At 37.8% G+C, this 17,066-nt stretch overlaps 1 protein-coding gene across 1 annotated transcript in view; it reads right to left on the bottom strand.

Annotated features, from left to right (window-relative positions):
- The window catches only part of FBXW8 (F-box and WD repeat domain containing 8), a 108,124-nt gene that overhangs the window by 31,741 nt on the left and 59,317 nt on the right, over window positions 1-17,066 (bottom strand). Inside the window, exons 6-7 of the mRNA XM_023497170.2 lie at window positions 11,594-11,790; window positions 9,225-9,431 (exon numbers count right to left, since the gene is read on the bottom strand). Coding sequence (XP_023352938.2) covers window positions 9,225-9,431; window positions 11,594-11,790 — 404 coding nt within the window. The remainder of the gene's footprint in view (window positions 1-9,224; window positions 9,432-11,593; window positions 11,791-17,066) is intronic.

Genomic DNA, 17,066 nt, shown 5'->3' with positions numbered 1-17,066 from the left:
TTCTCTCTCTCTCTCTCTCTCTCTCTCTCTCTCTCTCTCTCCCCCCCCCCTTCCTCCCTCTCTGTTTCTCTCTCTGTCTTTCTCTGTCTCTCTCATCACTAGAGAAATTAATTTTTAAAAATAACCTTCCCATAAGTGTGGACCACAACATAGCATTTCCACTCTTTCTGTCATTGTTTGCTTGCATTTTTGTTTTTCTTCTCAACTTATTTTTATCTTCTTTCTAGATCCAATTTTTCTTGTGCACCAAGATAACTATAAATATGTATACACATATTATATTTAACATATACTTTAACATATTTAACATGTATGGAACTACCTGCCATCTAGGGTAGGGGGTGGAAGGGAAGGAGGGGAAAAGTTGGAACAGAAGGTTTTGCAAGGGTTAATGTTGAAAAATTACCCATGCATATGTTTTGTCAATAAAAAATTATAATAACATGAAAAAAATAACCGTCCCTGTATGTACTTTTTGTAGAATCACAGCTCAGTTCTGGGAACTCTAGAAGCCCTACCGGGCCACATTAATTTCTATGGGAAGCACAAGAGTACCAGGAAATACTGGTATACAGGCCAGATATTTCACCATGGAGAAAATAATTTTCTTTTTAATTTCAACCAACATGGAAGGGAGAAGAATTAGCACAGCTACTAAACTGCCAATGTCTTACAGCTCAGCCATTCTGTAAACTACCTCGTTCGACGGAGTGATGAAAAAGAAAGGCTGCCTGTATGTTCTGGTACATATTCAAAAAACACAATCAAATTGATGAGCAATAAATTTCTGATTTCAAAGACTCTCTCTCAGACAGATATTTCAACTCGTGACCAGGGTAAACAACCAATCCAGAGTCTCTTCACGTACATGTGTGGGGAATAATTATCATAATAGACATTAGTAATTAATTTCCAGTGTGATGTCAGCTAGGGTAGCAGTGCCAAGCAAGCGTTCTTGTCAAACACATTCCAGCCGTCTGGATTACTTCACTCACATCTCCCTGATTAGGATGCGCGTGGATGTGCTGCCTAATACAATCTGCCAACAAATGCCCAATACTTCAGGACTAAATTAGGAAATATGTCCGAATCCAAGGAATGATGCTAAGAGCTCTAAGTGGATTTCTCCCTTCCTTTATGAGTATGAGAACCATCACCAAGATAAAGCTCTCGACTGAGGCAATTTTATCTTCTAGCCTCCCACCTCTGAGAACAAAATTAGATTAGAGTGACAAAAGAATTAATAAAGACAATATGGCATCATAAGTACAGCTGACTACTGGAAGTATTTATGGGGGATTCAGGGTCTCTACAGTGTAAAAATAAATTTGAAGGAGACATTTGGGGCAAAAAGGGTAACATTAATGGATTTTCCACGCGTTTTAAATCCACACTGCAAGGAAGTTTTCAGATTAAAATCAACTGGTCTTGTCTGTCTGTATGCTCTGAAATCAGATGACGGGTTAAGAGCTATTGCTTTCAGAGTGTACCTCTGTGTCACTGAGGCCTGAAAACCCAAGAGGGCAAGCCCAAAGAACATGAATCAGATTCCATCTAGATTAAAAGCCATTTTAACAGGATTTTCTCCACACATCATGTCTCCCAGAAGGACTTGAGGCCTGATAGAAAAAAAAAATAAGATTCTTTGGAGAAAACTAAAAACCAAAAACTTTAATTGCAAGGAGGTCTAGTTGAAAGAGAAGCTTTAGAAGAAAGAATCAGTCACTTAACATGGAAATCCTTTTTATGTAAAATTTCTCACTGAGTCAACCAATACAATCACAGCAAATAACAGAAAAATGATTTCAAAGAAAAGAAGGCTTCTTTAAAAACTGTAACAAGGCATATAAATAGCAGCAATCTATATGGCTGCTATTCCAGGCAATCTGCCCCTGACACCTGAAATGCCCACCCATAGTCCCCTCTGCTTTTTGGCTTTTCCTCTTCCTTCTCAGGTCACATAGGTGCTGCCTCCTCCATGGAGCCTTCTCTTCCCTACTACAAATAGCTCAGATTCTCCCCAATCCTCTGTCTGGATTTCCTATGCTTACCTGTGATATGTCGTATCACTCCCAGCAGAATGTGAGCTCACTGAGGACAAAGCCTAAGTTGTTCTATTTTTTTAAACATTTGCATCCTGAGGGGCACTATCTTGGCTCATAACTGATGTTCAATAAATGCTTTCTGAGTGAACAAATGAAAGAGGCGATGACTGGCCCCATCTGCCATTTCTACAGTCTCTTCTCATAGTGACGTCTCTCACTTGCCAGAGCTATTGTGCTTCAGCCTCCACCTCTGACCTGGGCCACTCCCTCTGGCCCGATGTCCTGCACTCCTGGTTGGTAAGAGGTCCCCACATCCATTCCAGCCCTTGCCATACCGCCCTCACACTCGCCCATCTCTCCTGCCACTTTTAGCTATGGCAACAGGAATCAAACAAAGGTGGCCATTTCTGGAAAGGTCACCTCAATCAATGGCCCTGGGACTCTTTCACCATCCCTATGACTTCTCCTCCTTAGTCATCACAACAAAAATCAGTGGTGTTCCCCCATTAGAAAGTATAAGTATATCCCTGGGGTTTTAGCCCCAGGCACAGAGTGGGTGCTTAATTCAGGCTTTTTCATGCCTTCATGCAACTCTATGTAAAGTTACTTGAACTGACTGCCTCAATCATCTGTCTGCCCAAGGGCAGGGACTAAGACAAATCAATTCTTGACATGCCTTCCACTTTGATTTATGATGATTTCTTTCTCTTTTTTTTCCCCTCTTTTTTTTCTTAAAGCTTTTTAATTTTCAAAAGATATGCATGGATAATTTTTCAACATTAACCCTTGCAAAACCTTGTGTTCCAATTTTTCTTTCCCTTTCCCCCAGCCTCTTCCCTAGATAGCAAGTAATCTAATATATGTTAAACATGGTAAAAAAAAAAAAAAATTGTAAAATCCAATATATGTATACCTATTTATATAATTATCTTGCCATAGAAGAAAAATCAAATCAAACCAGTTTAAAGAGAGAGAGAGAAGCAAAACAAAATGCAAGCAAACAAAAACAAAAAGAGTGAGGATGCTACATTGTGATCCACACTCAGTTCTCACAATCCTCCCTCTGGGTGCAGTTGGCTCTCTTCATCATAAGATCATGGAACTGGCCTGAGTCATCTCATTGTTGAAGAGCCACATCCACAGGATGATTTCTTAACAGAATCTCCTCCACCCCTTCCAATGGCCAGGCCTGTGTCTAACCCTAATTTAGAGCTTTGTGCACCTCTGACTTTGCTGGTGTCAGGACTTCTGGCTCCTTCTCCCAGCTCAACTAGATACAGCACTGCAGGATCTGTGAAGCTGTTATCCCCATCACCTTCACCTATTCCTTTACACTACTTTATCTCTACTTTGCAGCTAAGGAGACCACCTCAGAAGAGTGAAATGACTTGCTTACATCAGTTTAAAACACCAGAGGAAGGATCAGACCTGAGCAATGGCTTACGCCAAGGCCAGGTTTCAACTGACCACCCCAGGCTGCTCCTGCCAATGTGAGAGTCGCCAAGGATCTCTGGGAGTGCTGTCCGAGACAAGACAGGCTAGCTCTCCATCCCATCACTGCTCTCCCGTTGGATAAGTAGGACTTCCGAGCAGACAGAGGGTTTGGGCACAGCTGGGTTCAGCTGTTATTCCCAATGCCCTGGTTTAGAAGGAAAGAGCATCAGCAGGAGAAGGACAAAGGGAAGAGCATTGATTATGGAGGTTGCCAAGCATTTGGTGAACTAAATGGAAAGCAAAGGGGTGGCCAAAGGCAACCCTGTCTCCCATGCTCCCTCATCCCTTCTATGCTGCCTCTCTGATTCCTCACAAAAGAGGGAAGGGATGAGCAGAGAACTTTCCACCTAAGTTCGAGAAGTCAACAATCTCTGATTTATGTGCATGATGGAAATCAACAAAGAATAAGTTACTTTCAAGATAGTCCAAGGGAAAATCCCTCTTAGTCACTCCCTTTCTTTGGAAAACTCAAGTGAAAACAAGGATGGGCTATTTATATAATCTATTTACATGAACATTTTAGATCTTAGAGTAATACTTCCCAACTAGTTCAGCAACACTAGCATTACCTGATCAGGTAACTGCATTAGGCCACAAATTACAATATGCTTCTAGAGACACTCCTACTTCATGGGCCTTGTTAACACTTTATAAAAGCATTATCAGATTTGGAAGTTTAAAAGACAGGCCAAAATTCAATTTTTGTTTCTGGATTTTGTCCACAGCATAATCAGGAGTGAACTATAGATAAAGTCTAACTTTGGCCCCAAGGTTCTCTCTCCTGAGCATTCTTCTGAGTCCTTGAAGAGAAGCCAAAAGTGCAGAAGCTAATGATCTCATATTTGGTCTCATACAAAATGTAATAAAAACAATCAAACTCTAATTTAAAAAAAAAGTTTTGCATATGTACTCAGTTATATAAACCTAAGTAGTCAAAACATGATACTCATCAACATAAGGATAATTCTGCCCAACATTCAAACTTGCGTAAAACTGCCAAGAGCTCTACAGCTTGTTGGGTGTCCCACCCAAATTTGGTGTACTCTGGTAAAACATACAGACCCTTCTCAGAATTTTGTGTGTTGCCTCCATTCACAATTGAAGGAAAAGTTATACTGCAGTTAATGAAAAGAAAGAGGTGACTTTTTTATAATTATAAATTACCCTAAGTTATAAATACCCTAAAATCTACTATAGGCTTCTTGGGTTGTGGACCCCAGGATAAGGACTCCTGACTTAGGGCAAATATCCCAATAAAATGTTTTGTGTTAGCTTTTTATTTTTATTTTTTTGTAGTCATTAACACATTTTCAAATGTCAGCTTTTTGGTGCTGAACACAAAAAGCATTCAGATAAATGAATCCATTTTATCTGTTTTAATCAGACTATTCAACAATCCTTGTAGTATAAGTACTTTCACTATTCTACAATTCTTAATTTAAAAAAAAAAATCAGTAGGTGATGGAGGAAACAGAGAATCTGATGGAAAACAACCTGAGAAGAACAAGATTCATAAAATTAATGTGCTGATTTTTTTTTTTGTTGGGCTTGAAAGGGGACTTTTAGAGGTAAAATAAGACTCTCTATTGGGATAGCTCCATTTTAAGAGCTAGCTGGTGAATTATAACCATGGCCATATTTAAGCAACATTTCCACCTTACCTATATAGGAAATTCTCACCTTAACTGGTTTCTCATTTAAACATACCATTTATCTTTGGCAGTTACATTATAGGAATAAATGCAAATTCAAATAAGTCAAAGGGAAACAGACCCCACTGGAGGGTTAGATAAATGAAAATTTTAAACTGTGATGAAAAATGATCTGAAAGTACAAAAAATAAAAGAATTCAAAGGGCAACTATCCTGCTTACCTCTCCTTAGTTTAGCAGACCAAAGACAAACCTAATGCACTGATCCAGGGTGTGAAAAGCTACTTCCTCTACAAAACTTATGCTCTCAGGGTCTTCTCAGCCAAGCTGTGATTCAAGAAAAATAAATGACCATGGTACAAAGACCACATCCTCTCAGAGACTGTAAAATTGGTTTGGAAACAGGAAGCTGGTTTTTAGCTTACCAAATACTATTGCCTCAGAGGAAAAAGCCTAAAGACACTCTTCAGCTTTGCCCAAGATCTGAGGGTCAGTACTCACAGCATAGACATCCTGCCTCTAAGTCCAACCCTCTGCACCAAACCATGTCAGCTCCCCAAAGAAAAATTTGGAGTAGAATCTAGCACAATTAATTTTGGGGGAAAGGACATGGGAGATCATTTAGCTCCACTACCTCATTTTAAAGACCAATAAATGGAGGCACTAGGAGAGATATTAGTCTGGATTCAAACTCAGGTGCTCTGATGCCAAATCCAGGCTTTTTACTGATATATCTTAATTTGTATTTGAGGAAAATGGGCCTCTGAAAGACTAAATAGCTTGTGTCAGCACACAGCTACTAAGTGTCAGAGCTGGGCTTCAAGTCCAATAGACCCTCCAGTGTATTATACTGAATATGTGTCAAGAATCATAATAATCAAGAAAAATTAAAATTGTAACAACTCTGAGTAACCACCTCACTCCCACAGACAAGCTAATAGGACAGAAAAGAGAGATGATAAATGTTTGAAGGGATGTGCAAAAATTGGGTATTAATGCGCTATTGGTGGAGTTGTGAAGTGATCTAACCATTCTGGAGAGCAATAAAATTCTGCATACCTCTTCGATATCATTAGGTTTGCAACCCAAAGAAATTAATAAAAAAAAAAAGGAAAATTACATATTTGAACAAAAACATTTATAGCAGTTATTTTTGTGATAACTAAGAATTAAAGATACCTCTTATTTGGGAAATGGTTGAACTAGTTGTAGTTGTATATAGTAATACTGTGTGATTAAAAAAATGAAGATCAGGATAGTTCAGAAAAACCTGGGAAGATTCTTATGAACTGATGCAGAGTGAAGTAAGCAGAACCAGGAGAACATTGTATACAGTAACACTTAACACTGTATGATGATCGATTGTGATTGACAGCTATTCTTAGCAATACAATGCTCTAAGACTTATGGACTTATGATGAAAAATGCCATTCATCTCCAGAGAAAAAACTAGTGGTAACTGACTGCAGACTGAAGCAGACTTTTTGACTTTCTTTCTTTTTCTTGTTTTAGGGATTTTGGGGGTATTCTTTTTCTTTTGCAACATGGTTAATATGTAAATGTTTTGCATGATTGCATATGTATGATCTATATCAAATTGCTTGCCTTTTCAAGGTAGGGAGGGAAAGAAAGGAAAAAATTTGGAACTCAAAACTTTAAAAAATGTCTAAAAAAATGTTATAAGTGAGAAAAATATAATAAATTTTTTAAAAGGGGGGAATCATAAGAATCAGAGATCAAGAAATTCAAGAAGTGGATATTAGCATGTAATAGATTAGATACTAATATAATCTTTGAGGGATTGGAGGCATAAAAAAGTTACCTCCAGGTAATTTCCATTATTTGATTGCACTCTTTCATTTGAGGTAATTCTGCTTTTCAATGCAACAATCAAAATTAAATAATTTAATTTATATATATCATACTATGAAAAAAAATCCAATCTATTTTGTTACACTGCAAAAGTTTGAAAAAAATCAATATTATCATCAGTGTTGCTATCTTATATCATTGATTTGCAAAAATCCAGTTGCCAGAGGTAAGGAATAAGGAAACATAAATTTATTTTCCAAAGAAAATACAAGTTATGCTTAAACTGGTCACAAAGAACAGCTCCTGTTAGTAATTATGACAATCTAGCAACAAGAAGAGGTTGTAAAAAGGTAGGAAAAAAAATTACCTTTTTCCACAGGATGATTCAGGGAAGGGAGTCCTTGGCACTCTGAATTCAGAGACTTTTCTACAATAAGCAGAAATCATTTTTTCCCAAGAATCATACTACATGTTTTCTGGATCTTCTACTCACTGTCAGCAAGACTCAGAGCCGAGAATTTTGCATGTGTGTGGGTATGTGGGTATGTGTGGCAGTGTGTGTTTTAACCTTCTCCCCACTAAAACAAAGAAAAGTCTTTAAAAAAAAATTTCCAGAAGAATTCCATAAATCATACGATTATAGATTTAGTATTGACAGGGACCTCTGAGATCATGTTGACCAATCCTCTCGTTATATGGAGAAGGAAAGTGAAGGACACAGAGAAGTGATGTGCTCAGGGTCACACAGGTATTAAGTGATAGAGCCAGTGCTCTGACTCCTAATTCACAGGTCTTTCCACTAGAAGAAGCCGACATCTATCAAACCTAGATCTGAACCCATAGTAACATTTAATCTATGACTGTAAAGTTTAACATTTATTACCACTAAATTTTAATGAATTAGATTTGGACTATGCTGTAATTGGTTGAGTTTTTTTAGAACCCCACTCTAGTCATCTGACATACTGACCATCTCTTCAGCTTTGTAGCATCTGCAGCCTAAGTGTGGCCTTCACACTAACAGTCAAGTTAGTCAATGACAAAAAATGGTTAAACATTACAGACTCTGGGGACACTCTCCTAGGTACATCCCTCCAAGGCAACAGTGACTCAGAGACAACTAATCTGAGTCTGCTCATCTAATCAGTGCTCAACCGACTCCATCCTATGACCAGTGGGTCCACGTCTCTACATCTTATCCAGAAAAATAACAGAAGAGACATCATCAAATTCTTGACTGAAATCTAGGTAAGCTGTAACTATAGCATTCCCCTAACCTATTACAATAGAGGAAATGTGGTTAGTCTCACAGGACCTTTTTTCAGCATCACCTTGAATTCTGTCTGGCCCCTAGTTGGCAGGATATATTCTTTTTTCCTTTTTTGAAATTAGTGACATTGGAGACTTTTTCTAGACCTGAGGCATCATCTTTCTATGACTAGTCTAATTTCAAGAGCACTATCTTGATCATCATTTCAGTAAGGGACATCCTGGGACACAGTCTACTCGGGCCTGATGATTGAATCCACCAAAGGAAGCAGGCTGCTCTCATACTCTCTCCTTACGTTGCTTGAGTTTCAATTCCCTAGTAGCCACATTGATCCTTTCCTATCCAATCCAAATACCAGTCTTTTAGGCAGGTAGAAGAGAAGCAAAGTTAAGAATTGAAAAACTCCATTTACTCTGTTTCTGTATTCATCGGCCCACCTTCTCTGAGCAGCAGGCCCCAACATCTCTCTGATTCCTCTTTTTTTCCCAGTACAACTCAGAGAAAAAGACCTTTGACTTTCCCTGCCAGCTTCATCTCTAAAAGCCAAGGAGTACAAGAACTGAAAAAATAGATTTGGAAGCCCTGATCTAGTTCAACTTCCTCATTTTAATTCAAATTCCAGTGCTTGTCCATTACACCCTACTATTATTAGCATATTATCTTTCTATTGCAAAGATTAGCAAAATAGTAAGTAAGGAAAAGATTTTATCAACAAGCCAAGCTATTTATTTCAGTGACTCAGTTTGACTAGTGCTAGAGAGAGAATTCTCATGTGGCAAAGAAAGCTGACGTTTCTGAGTTCTCTTCTGGATCTAAGATTCTTTGAATTGCAAAAACCCAAACTCTCTCCATCCCTGATCTAAGTGCTATCAGAATAATTCCATTTTTCATTAGCCTTTGAAAGAATGTCAAGTTCCATCTTTCCAAACTGACATCTGACTATTCTCTGTACCTTGTTTCCTTCATTCATCCATCCCAAACTTTTTACACCAAAAGCTGCCTCCTTGGAAGAGACATCCAGACATGTGACAGGCTGGCCATACACAGAGTGAAGAACTCGGCTTGGGTTCTCTGCTTTCAGAAGGTATACGACATCTTCAGTAGCTGCAACTGCAACAGGATGTCTTCCAGTATCTGGAATCAGATGAAGAAAGTTGACCTATTAAAAGAAAAGTTTTGAAAATCTTTAATGGTTTAGCTGAAATGGCTCTTAATATCAAAATTAAAAAGTGCAGCCAGATCTACATGTACAAAAACAGTAGTTTAGTAGTAATTAGTAATTAAAAGCTTCCAAACCATCTCTTTGGCTCTTCATGTGACATATGTGGTACTTGATTCTTAGAAAGATTTTATCTTCAGATGAGGGAAAATAAATAAGTAACCTTCATCTTCATTTCACTACTGCATTCATGTCACATTTATAGATGAAAAATTAAGTTGGAATTGAGTGTTCTGCCCGACATTTCAAAATGGCACCTCACTGACAGATAAGATAATGGATCTAGACTCTTACAATTCCATATTCTTTGCTCTAAACCTTAAGTTATATGAATACATGAATAATATTAAGGTGAAAAGAGTGTTTTCCCCTTTTATAGGTAGGAGATATTTGCATGTTTCTATTTTTGATCCCATATAACTAGCAAATAATTGTCTACAATTTTTCCTAATGTGAAATTTTCACTATATAGAATGACTGCAGTAAAAAAAAAAAAAATCTGGATATGAACCACTCTGTTCTCTTATATGAATAAACAGTATAAAAGACAGTACTCTGACAATAGGCTAAGATCAAAAGCCTAAATTCTGAAAGTCATCCAAGGGAGCTTGAAAGATAGCAAACACTGGTGACCTTGTTGATCTTCAATTTCCACAGCGTGAATGACACCCTAACACCCCACGTTATGCAATTAGCACAAAGGATGTGCATTCTGTACAAACACTGGAATGTTGCCAAACCTATCTGGAAAAAATAAAATGGCACATCATGAGAGTAGAGAGATGCAAAAAGTATAGTATTTGCTGACAAGTCCCCCCTTCTCCCTATCCTGGAAAAGAAATAAATAGATATCTTAAAAGTTGTCTTATAATATAGTTGCTTGTTTTCTTTTTCTGGTTAGAATCTTTCCTTCTCTTTCTGCTAAACTATATCTTCCAGGACAGAACCAAAACAGAAAACTGCTTGGCTCTCTCTGTTGATCATTTAAATGCTGTTGAAATCTTAAAGTATGTCCAAATCATCAGTGAGCTGATTGTGACATTTATGGGTAGCTAGTTACATCTCCTTCAGGCAGCATAAGAATATTTGTTGTAGTAGTATTTAGTGACCATATATTTCCATGACGAGTCTTAAGAGTTTTTTCTCACACACACACAAACACACACACACACACACAAAACCCAAACCCAAGAATAACCTTTTGTAACTAAAAACAACCAGACTTCTATTTTCATCCTGAATTCAACCAAGGTGAACCTCTAACATCTTTGAGAACAATAACTTCTTAAGCAGTTTTACTATGAGAAATTTGATTTCTCACATTTGATTGTGAAAGGATAAGAAGGCTGTGTGTGTGTGTGTGTGTGTGTGTGTGTGTGTGTGTGTGTGTTCTTATCACCAAGGACTTAAAAATACACAACCCTAACAAGATTTCTGCCAGGAAGAAAAGAGATGGGAATTAAGGCTTATTCCAATCCTGGCCAATGAATCATGACCTCATTGTTGATTTTTTCTGCTCACTCTTTCTAATGCCAAAATCAGTTTGTTTCTTTTAGATCTAAATTCATCATGTTCAACTCTTCCTCCATATCTTTAAAACTGTATAGGTTCTTTTAAAAAGAAGAAAAAAATCCTAGATTTTGAACCAGTCTGAAATAAATCATAATCTAAAGAAAATACAGTTTCAGATGTGGCATCCTGTGGCAACCAATTAACCAATTAACACTGACTTAAATCTGTGTGCACTCAAGAGTTACTCCTAATTCCACGTGAGAAAATCTTGGGATGAAGAAAGCCAATTTTCAGTCTAATTTTGACCAAAAAATTTTAATTAAAGAGTGGGAGGGATATCTCCCTCACCATATGGACTTGAATGACACTATAACACTCATTTTCACTTGATTTTGGGGCCAGAAACTGATCTCAGATTTCTAGGGGTGAGGGACTAGTCCATCAAGGCACGGATAGCACCAAAGTCTCCAATGGCTATGATTACTGCCAGTCTGCTCAACATTTTCCTCCTGTCCGGAAGGTTTCTTCTAGGGCCAATTCTAGCCACCGATTATATGCATGGAAGAGAACATAACTAATGAGAAACTCACCAATTTCTGTATTTCAAAATGAGCTGCTGTTTCCCAATATCCCTTGTCATTGGGGCATTCCACTCTGACCTCAGAGCCAGATGCTGTAGCAATTGTGGCACCCTCTAGGCTGAGGGCCAATGCTTGTATCTTTAGGTTGTGCTGGTAGCAATGGACAGGATCACGACCAATCATCAAACTCCAAACATTAACAGTCCCTGAGCAGAGACAACACAAGCAATGCAATGAAGAGCATTAAACTATTCAAAACATCAAGTTTTTTTGTAGTAAACAAAGAACTGGAAAATAAAGTAGATCCCCATTGCCAGGGAAATAACCATACAAGTTGTGCTACATCAATCAATCAACCAATAAACCTTTATTAAGCACCTATTATGTGTCAGGCACTATGCTAAGTACATGAATGAAACAGGTTATTTTTATACTGTAAGAAACAATGACTATAACCAATCCAGAGACATATGAGAATACCTATGTGAAAGGATACAAAGTGAAAAAAAAATTAAACCCCCCAAATATATATATATATATATATATCTATATGACTCCCACAATGTAAATGTAAAGAATAACACAAATATCAAAAAATGAAAAATGATTCAGTGTAATTATAATGATAAAGTATAGATGACAAAACTTTTCTTTGTAGAGGTGACAGGAGTAAGCGTATCAAACAATGCATATAACACCAGACTTGACTGATATGTTGATTGAATTTGTTGAACTATTTTTTCCCCTTCTCTTTTTTATTCTTTGCTACCAGATATGGTTCTTAGGGTAGAAGAAAAATATGTGTTTGGAAATAACAAAACAAAGGATACCAATGAAAAAAATTAAGAGTGACAAAGAAAGGAAAAACAGGAACCTACAAATTGTGTTGATTTCTATGTAACCAAAATATAAGGGACTCTGAAGTTTCTCAAAGAATCTAGAAAAAAAACTGAAATTAATCTTTAGTTAGTTACTGGTACCTGATATCCATGCTCAAACCATTGTGTTTTTCCCAGGGAGCTTTGTTATTCTTTGACCTCAATAATGATTATTTAAATCCTTTTTAAAATTTTAATATTTTTTATTTTTCCCCAGTTACATTTAAAATAATTTTTACATTTGTTTTTAAAACTTTGAGTTCCAGATTGTCTCCCTTATCCCTAACATTAGTCCCCATTGAGAAAGCAAATGTGAAGTTATGCAAAACATTTCCATAAACGTCAATGTGAAAAAAAAACAAAACATATCTCCTTTCCTAAAACAAACAAACAAACAAAAAATCCTCAAGAAAAAATAAAGTTTCAAAAAGGAAAGAATATGCTTCAATTTGTAGTCAAACACAATCACTTCTTTCTGTATGGATAGGATTTTTCATCATAAGTCCTTTAGAATACTCATGGATCATTATATTGCTGAGAATAGCAAAGTCATTCATAACTGATGATCCCACAACACCACTATTACATTGTACACAGTACATTTCACTTTGCTTGGGCTCATGAAGGACTTCCCAATTTCCCTTCTAGGTTTTTCTTAAGAGTATCCTGCTAATCATTTCCCATAGAACAATAATATCCCATCATAATCATTTACCACAATTTATTTACATCCCTTTTAAAAATAAACTTTCCCATCTTTTTATCTTTTTCTTCTATCTGCATTTTTATTTTCCAAAGCATACAATGACATTGTCTTTTTCAAATAATCTAGTGTTTGGAGAGTTTCTCCATTACTGTTCTAAATTTCCTTTTTTGTCTTTTTTTTTTCAAGAATAATTAATTTATATCCTAATTTCTTCCCTTTTCTTCTGTTATCTTTCTTTTTGACTCTTATTGCACTTTTGAACCATTCTGTTAGTTCTTGAAATTATTCCATTTTCCTTTTCTCAGGTTCATTATAATTTATTGTAACATTTTGCTTTTCCTTTAAGAAATCTTTGTTTCTAAAAGTACTTATTGTCTGTTTCCTTTTCTAATCTGTTCACTTTTTTCTCTTCTTTATCAATGTCTCTGTTGCAATATCCATAACGTCCTTGTTATGAAAGCTCTTCTGTTTCCCCTCTTTTCTATTTGTTAATTATGCTCCTTGTTTTGTTTTTCTCTCACAAGAATCCTTGAAAGGGCCTTGTACCTCACAAGCACTTAAGTATTTGTTTTTAAGTTATTGTATAAGTAAATTATTCCTTTGTCCCATTTACATGAACTTGGCTGTGTCACTTTTCAATCCATGGTATCTTTCTTTCATCTCATACTCGTTACCCTTTCTGCAGTTTTATTTGATAGATTTTTAACTGCATAAAACTTCAATGTAAGAGTAAGGTTCAAACACTATTTTTCCCTTGTCCTTGTTGCCCTCTCTTCTAGGTACTGGGTTTTGCCATGCACGGTCCCTTATCTCCCCCCCCCCCCCCCCCCCCCCCCCCCCCCCCCCCCCCCCCCCCCGGGCCACAGCACTTTGCAGAGCCCTGGGAAAGGGTAGAAGAGGCTGGGGATGTCTGACTTAATCATTCCTGAAGACAGATTTCCAGGGCTCTAGCAGGCCCAGAGAGGCTAGAGCTCCACATAGAAACTGGAGCATGGACCCTGAGCACAATGAAAATGATGAATGAATAGTTCTGGGTACAATGTTCTGGGCCTTGAATGTGGCCATTTGCCTTGTGGGCATCCCTTCCTACTGACTACATTTCTCGCTTTGGGACATTTCTGAAAGAGGCATGGAAAGTAATGCCGAGGTCCACTCTCCTCCAATCCTCATAAAGTAGGTTCCTCTTTGCTGGAAAGTTACTGCTGCTGCTGCCCAATAGTATCTCCAACAACTATCTGTATCCTACCACAAAATACAAACCCTAAATAGGAAGATGGGTTCATACTTTGTTACCGAAATACCACACTTCTCTGAATTTTCAGATTTTATTCCTCTTACATCTCTATTTTGATAGAGTGGCAAAAACCTATGGTCTCCTTAAAATCAGACACAAAATGCTTGTGTAAATGCAAAAATAAAATAAAATGTATTGGAATACAAAGGAAATAAGTTGTATTGAAACAGTTATCAAAATATTTTTTAAAACAAGTTCATAAATCTCAGGTAAAGAACCTGTGTTCTAGAAGCATTTAAGAAAGTAAAGAATAAAGAATCCTCTAGCCTTCCCTGATCCTTCTTCTTAACCTAGCCTCGTGCCATTTTCTCCCTGAAGCTTACCTTGATTCCCTCAGCTCAAAGCTCAAATCTCTTTTGTTCTCAACCCTATTACTTTATATCACAAAATATATTTTTATACACTCTACTCCCTTAAGACTGCAATTCAATTCAATAAGCATTTAAGGACTATTCCCATAAGGCCTTTCCTAATTCCCAGATGCTACTGTATCCCCAATATTTTCTCTATGTTTGAGTCACCTCTCCTGTACAGATCAGCTTTTCTTGAGAAAAGAAAGGGAAAGAAGGAAGGAGGGAGGGAGGGAAGGAAGGAAAGGAAGGAAGGAAGGAGGGAGGGAGGAAAGGAAGGAAAGGAAGGAAGGAAGGAGGGAGGGAGGGAAGGAAAGAAAGGAAGGAAAGAAGGAGGGAGAGAAGGAAGGAGGGAAGGAGGGAAGGAAGGAAAGAGGGAAAGAAGGGAAGGAAGGAAGGAAGGAAGGGAAGGAGGGAAGGAAGGGAAGGGGGGGAGGAAGGAAGGGAAGGAGGGAAGGAAAGAGGGAAGGGAAGGAAAGGAAAGAAGGAAGGAAGGGAAGGAAGGAAGGAAGGAAGGGAAGGAAGGAAGGAAGGAAGGGAAGGAGGGAAGGAAGGAAGGGAAGGGGGAAGGAAGGGAAGGAAGGAAGGAAGGAAAGAGGGAAGGAAGGGAAGGAAGGAGGGAAGGAAGGAAGGAAGGAGGGAAGGAAGGAAGGAAGGAGGAAAGGAAAGAGGGAGGGAGGAAGGAAGAGAGGAGGAAAGTAGGGAAGGAGGGAAGAGGGACCTTGTTCTCAATAACCTTACATTGTACTGCCTGGAAACTGCTGCCAGAAAAGACCTCTGTAGTTTTCCATCTTTTTCTCTTTAGCACTAGCACAGTGCTTATAAATGGCAGAGAATTAGTAAATATGCTTAATTTGTTTAGTTTCTATATACCAAGTCATGTTTTTCAACTCATTGAAAATTCCATGGCCAAAATTATATCCTGATACACCAAAGCACAACCCAGATAAGATAACTCAAAGTGTAAAAAAATGGAACCCTCTCCAGACCCCACTCTGACCCTCACTTCTAGTTCCAGTTCAATTTGTCCTCCAAAATCCATTAAGAGAAAATGACACAACCCAGAATTGTGTGAATCTGAGTAAAGGCTTGTTTTGCATAAGGTCTATATGGTGTTTAGAATAATACAAATGCTCAATAAATTAGTCAGTATTACTAATTTCTCATGTCTCTTTTGTTCATTCATAAATTCATGTCCATTTTCCTGCTATTTCTTATCCTTAGAACACACACGTGGCTTTACATCTTTCTTCCCTTAACAGGCCATTCTCAGCTCTTCATTCAATATGCTCTGTTTCTTTCAAGTATAAGAGCTATAGACAGGGGCCTTTATCATAAAATAACATATGGTTCAGAAACAATAGAAGAATAAATTTAGGTTGGTTTACAAGCATTTCCATCTGTCAGCAGAATCAGGACATGATCAGAAATGAAACAGATCCCTCTTCTTGAGTCATAAGTGTCTTAACTCTCCAGTGCAGTGTGTTGTCTTCACACCAAGTTGAACATAAGAAAGTACCTATATTTGCCAGTGAATCTCACCACTTTAATTTTGTTCTACGCACCTCTTTTCCTTTTTTTATTCAGAAGAACAAAGTGAATGAGGAGCGAGCACCACAGGCCAAAAGAACACAGGAAAACTGAAATTCTGTTGCACCTGAGTCCAAGGTGTGACTGGCACCAACTATGACCTGGACAGGAGCTACATAGACTCCATCTGAGTCCAAGGCTGTGGCTTACCCAAGTCTAGTTAATGCTCATTTCCAAACCTTAATTTTGAGGCAACCCAGCAGCAGTAGAAGGGAATTTCCTGGATAAGGGCTTCATCCATGTGAGTATTCCCTCAAATAACAGGGACAAGAGTCCTGCCATATCTCTCCAACTGTCTCAACTCTACCTTCACTTCAGTCTTTCAGCTTCTACCTCAGATGCCAGAGACCTTTTTCATGGATTATCCCCACACTCCCACTAGTCCTGATGCAGAAGTCAGGCTCTCTATTGTACTACAATGGAAGTTATTTGAGGACTAGGTCAATGCACCTAAATGTCTGTTGACTGGTCTCTCTCACCTAGATGCCATTGCTGAGAATATACATCCTACTCACCACTGCCTCTAGGGTAATTTATCATATTTTGGCCACAAGAAGTAATTAAACAGGAAGAGACCAAAATTACTTCCAGTCCAGTGTCTACTATTTACACAAAGCTGGAAGCACATCCTAGCAAAGAATTATAATTCCATAAATATTTGATT

The sequence above is a fragment of the Sarcophilus harrisii genome, chromosome 1 (genome assembly GCF_902635505.1).
Source record: "Sarcophilus harrisii chromosome 1, mSarHar1.11, whole genome shotgun sequence".
In the NCBI taxonomy this organism is placed as follows: domain Eukaryota; kingdom Metazoa; phylum Chordata; class Mammalia; order Dasyuromorphia; family Dasyuridae; genus Sarcophilus; species Sarcophilus harrisii.
The sequence above is the reverse complement of the archived record's forward strand: the minus strand, read 5'-3'. Positions and strand labels throughout refer to the sequence as shown.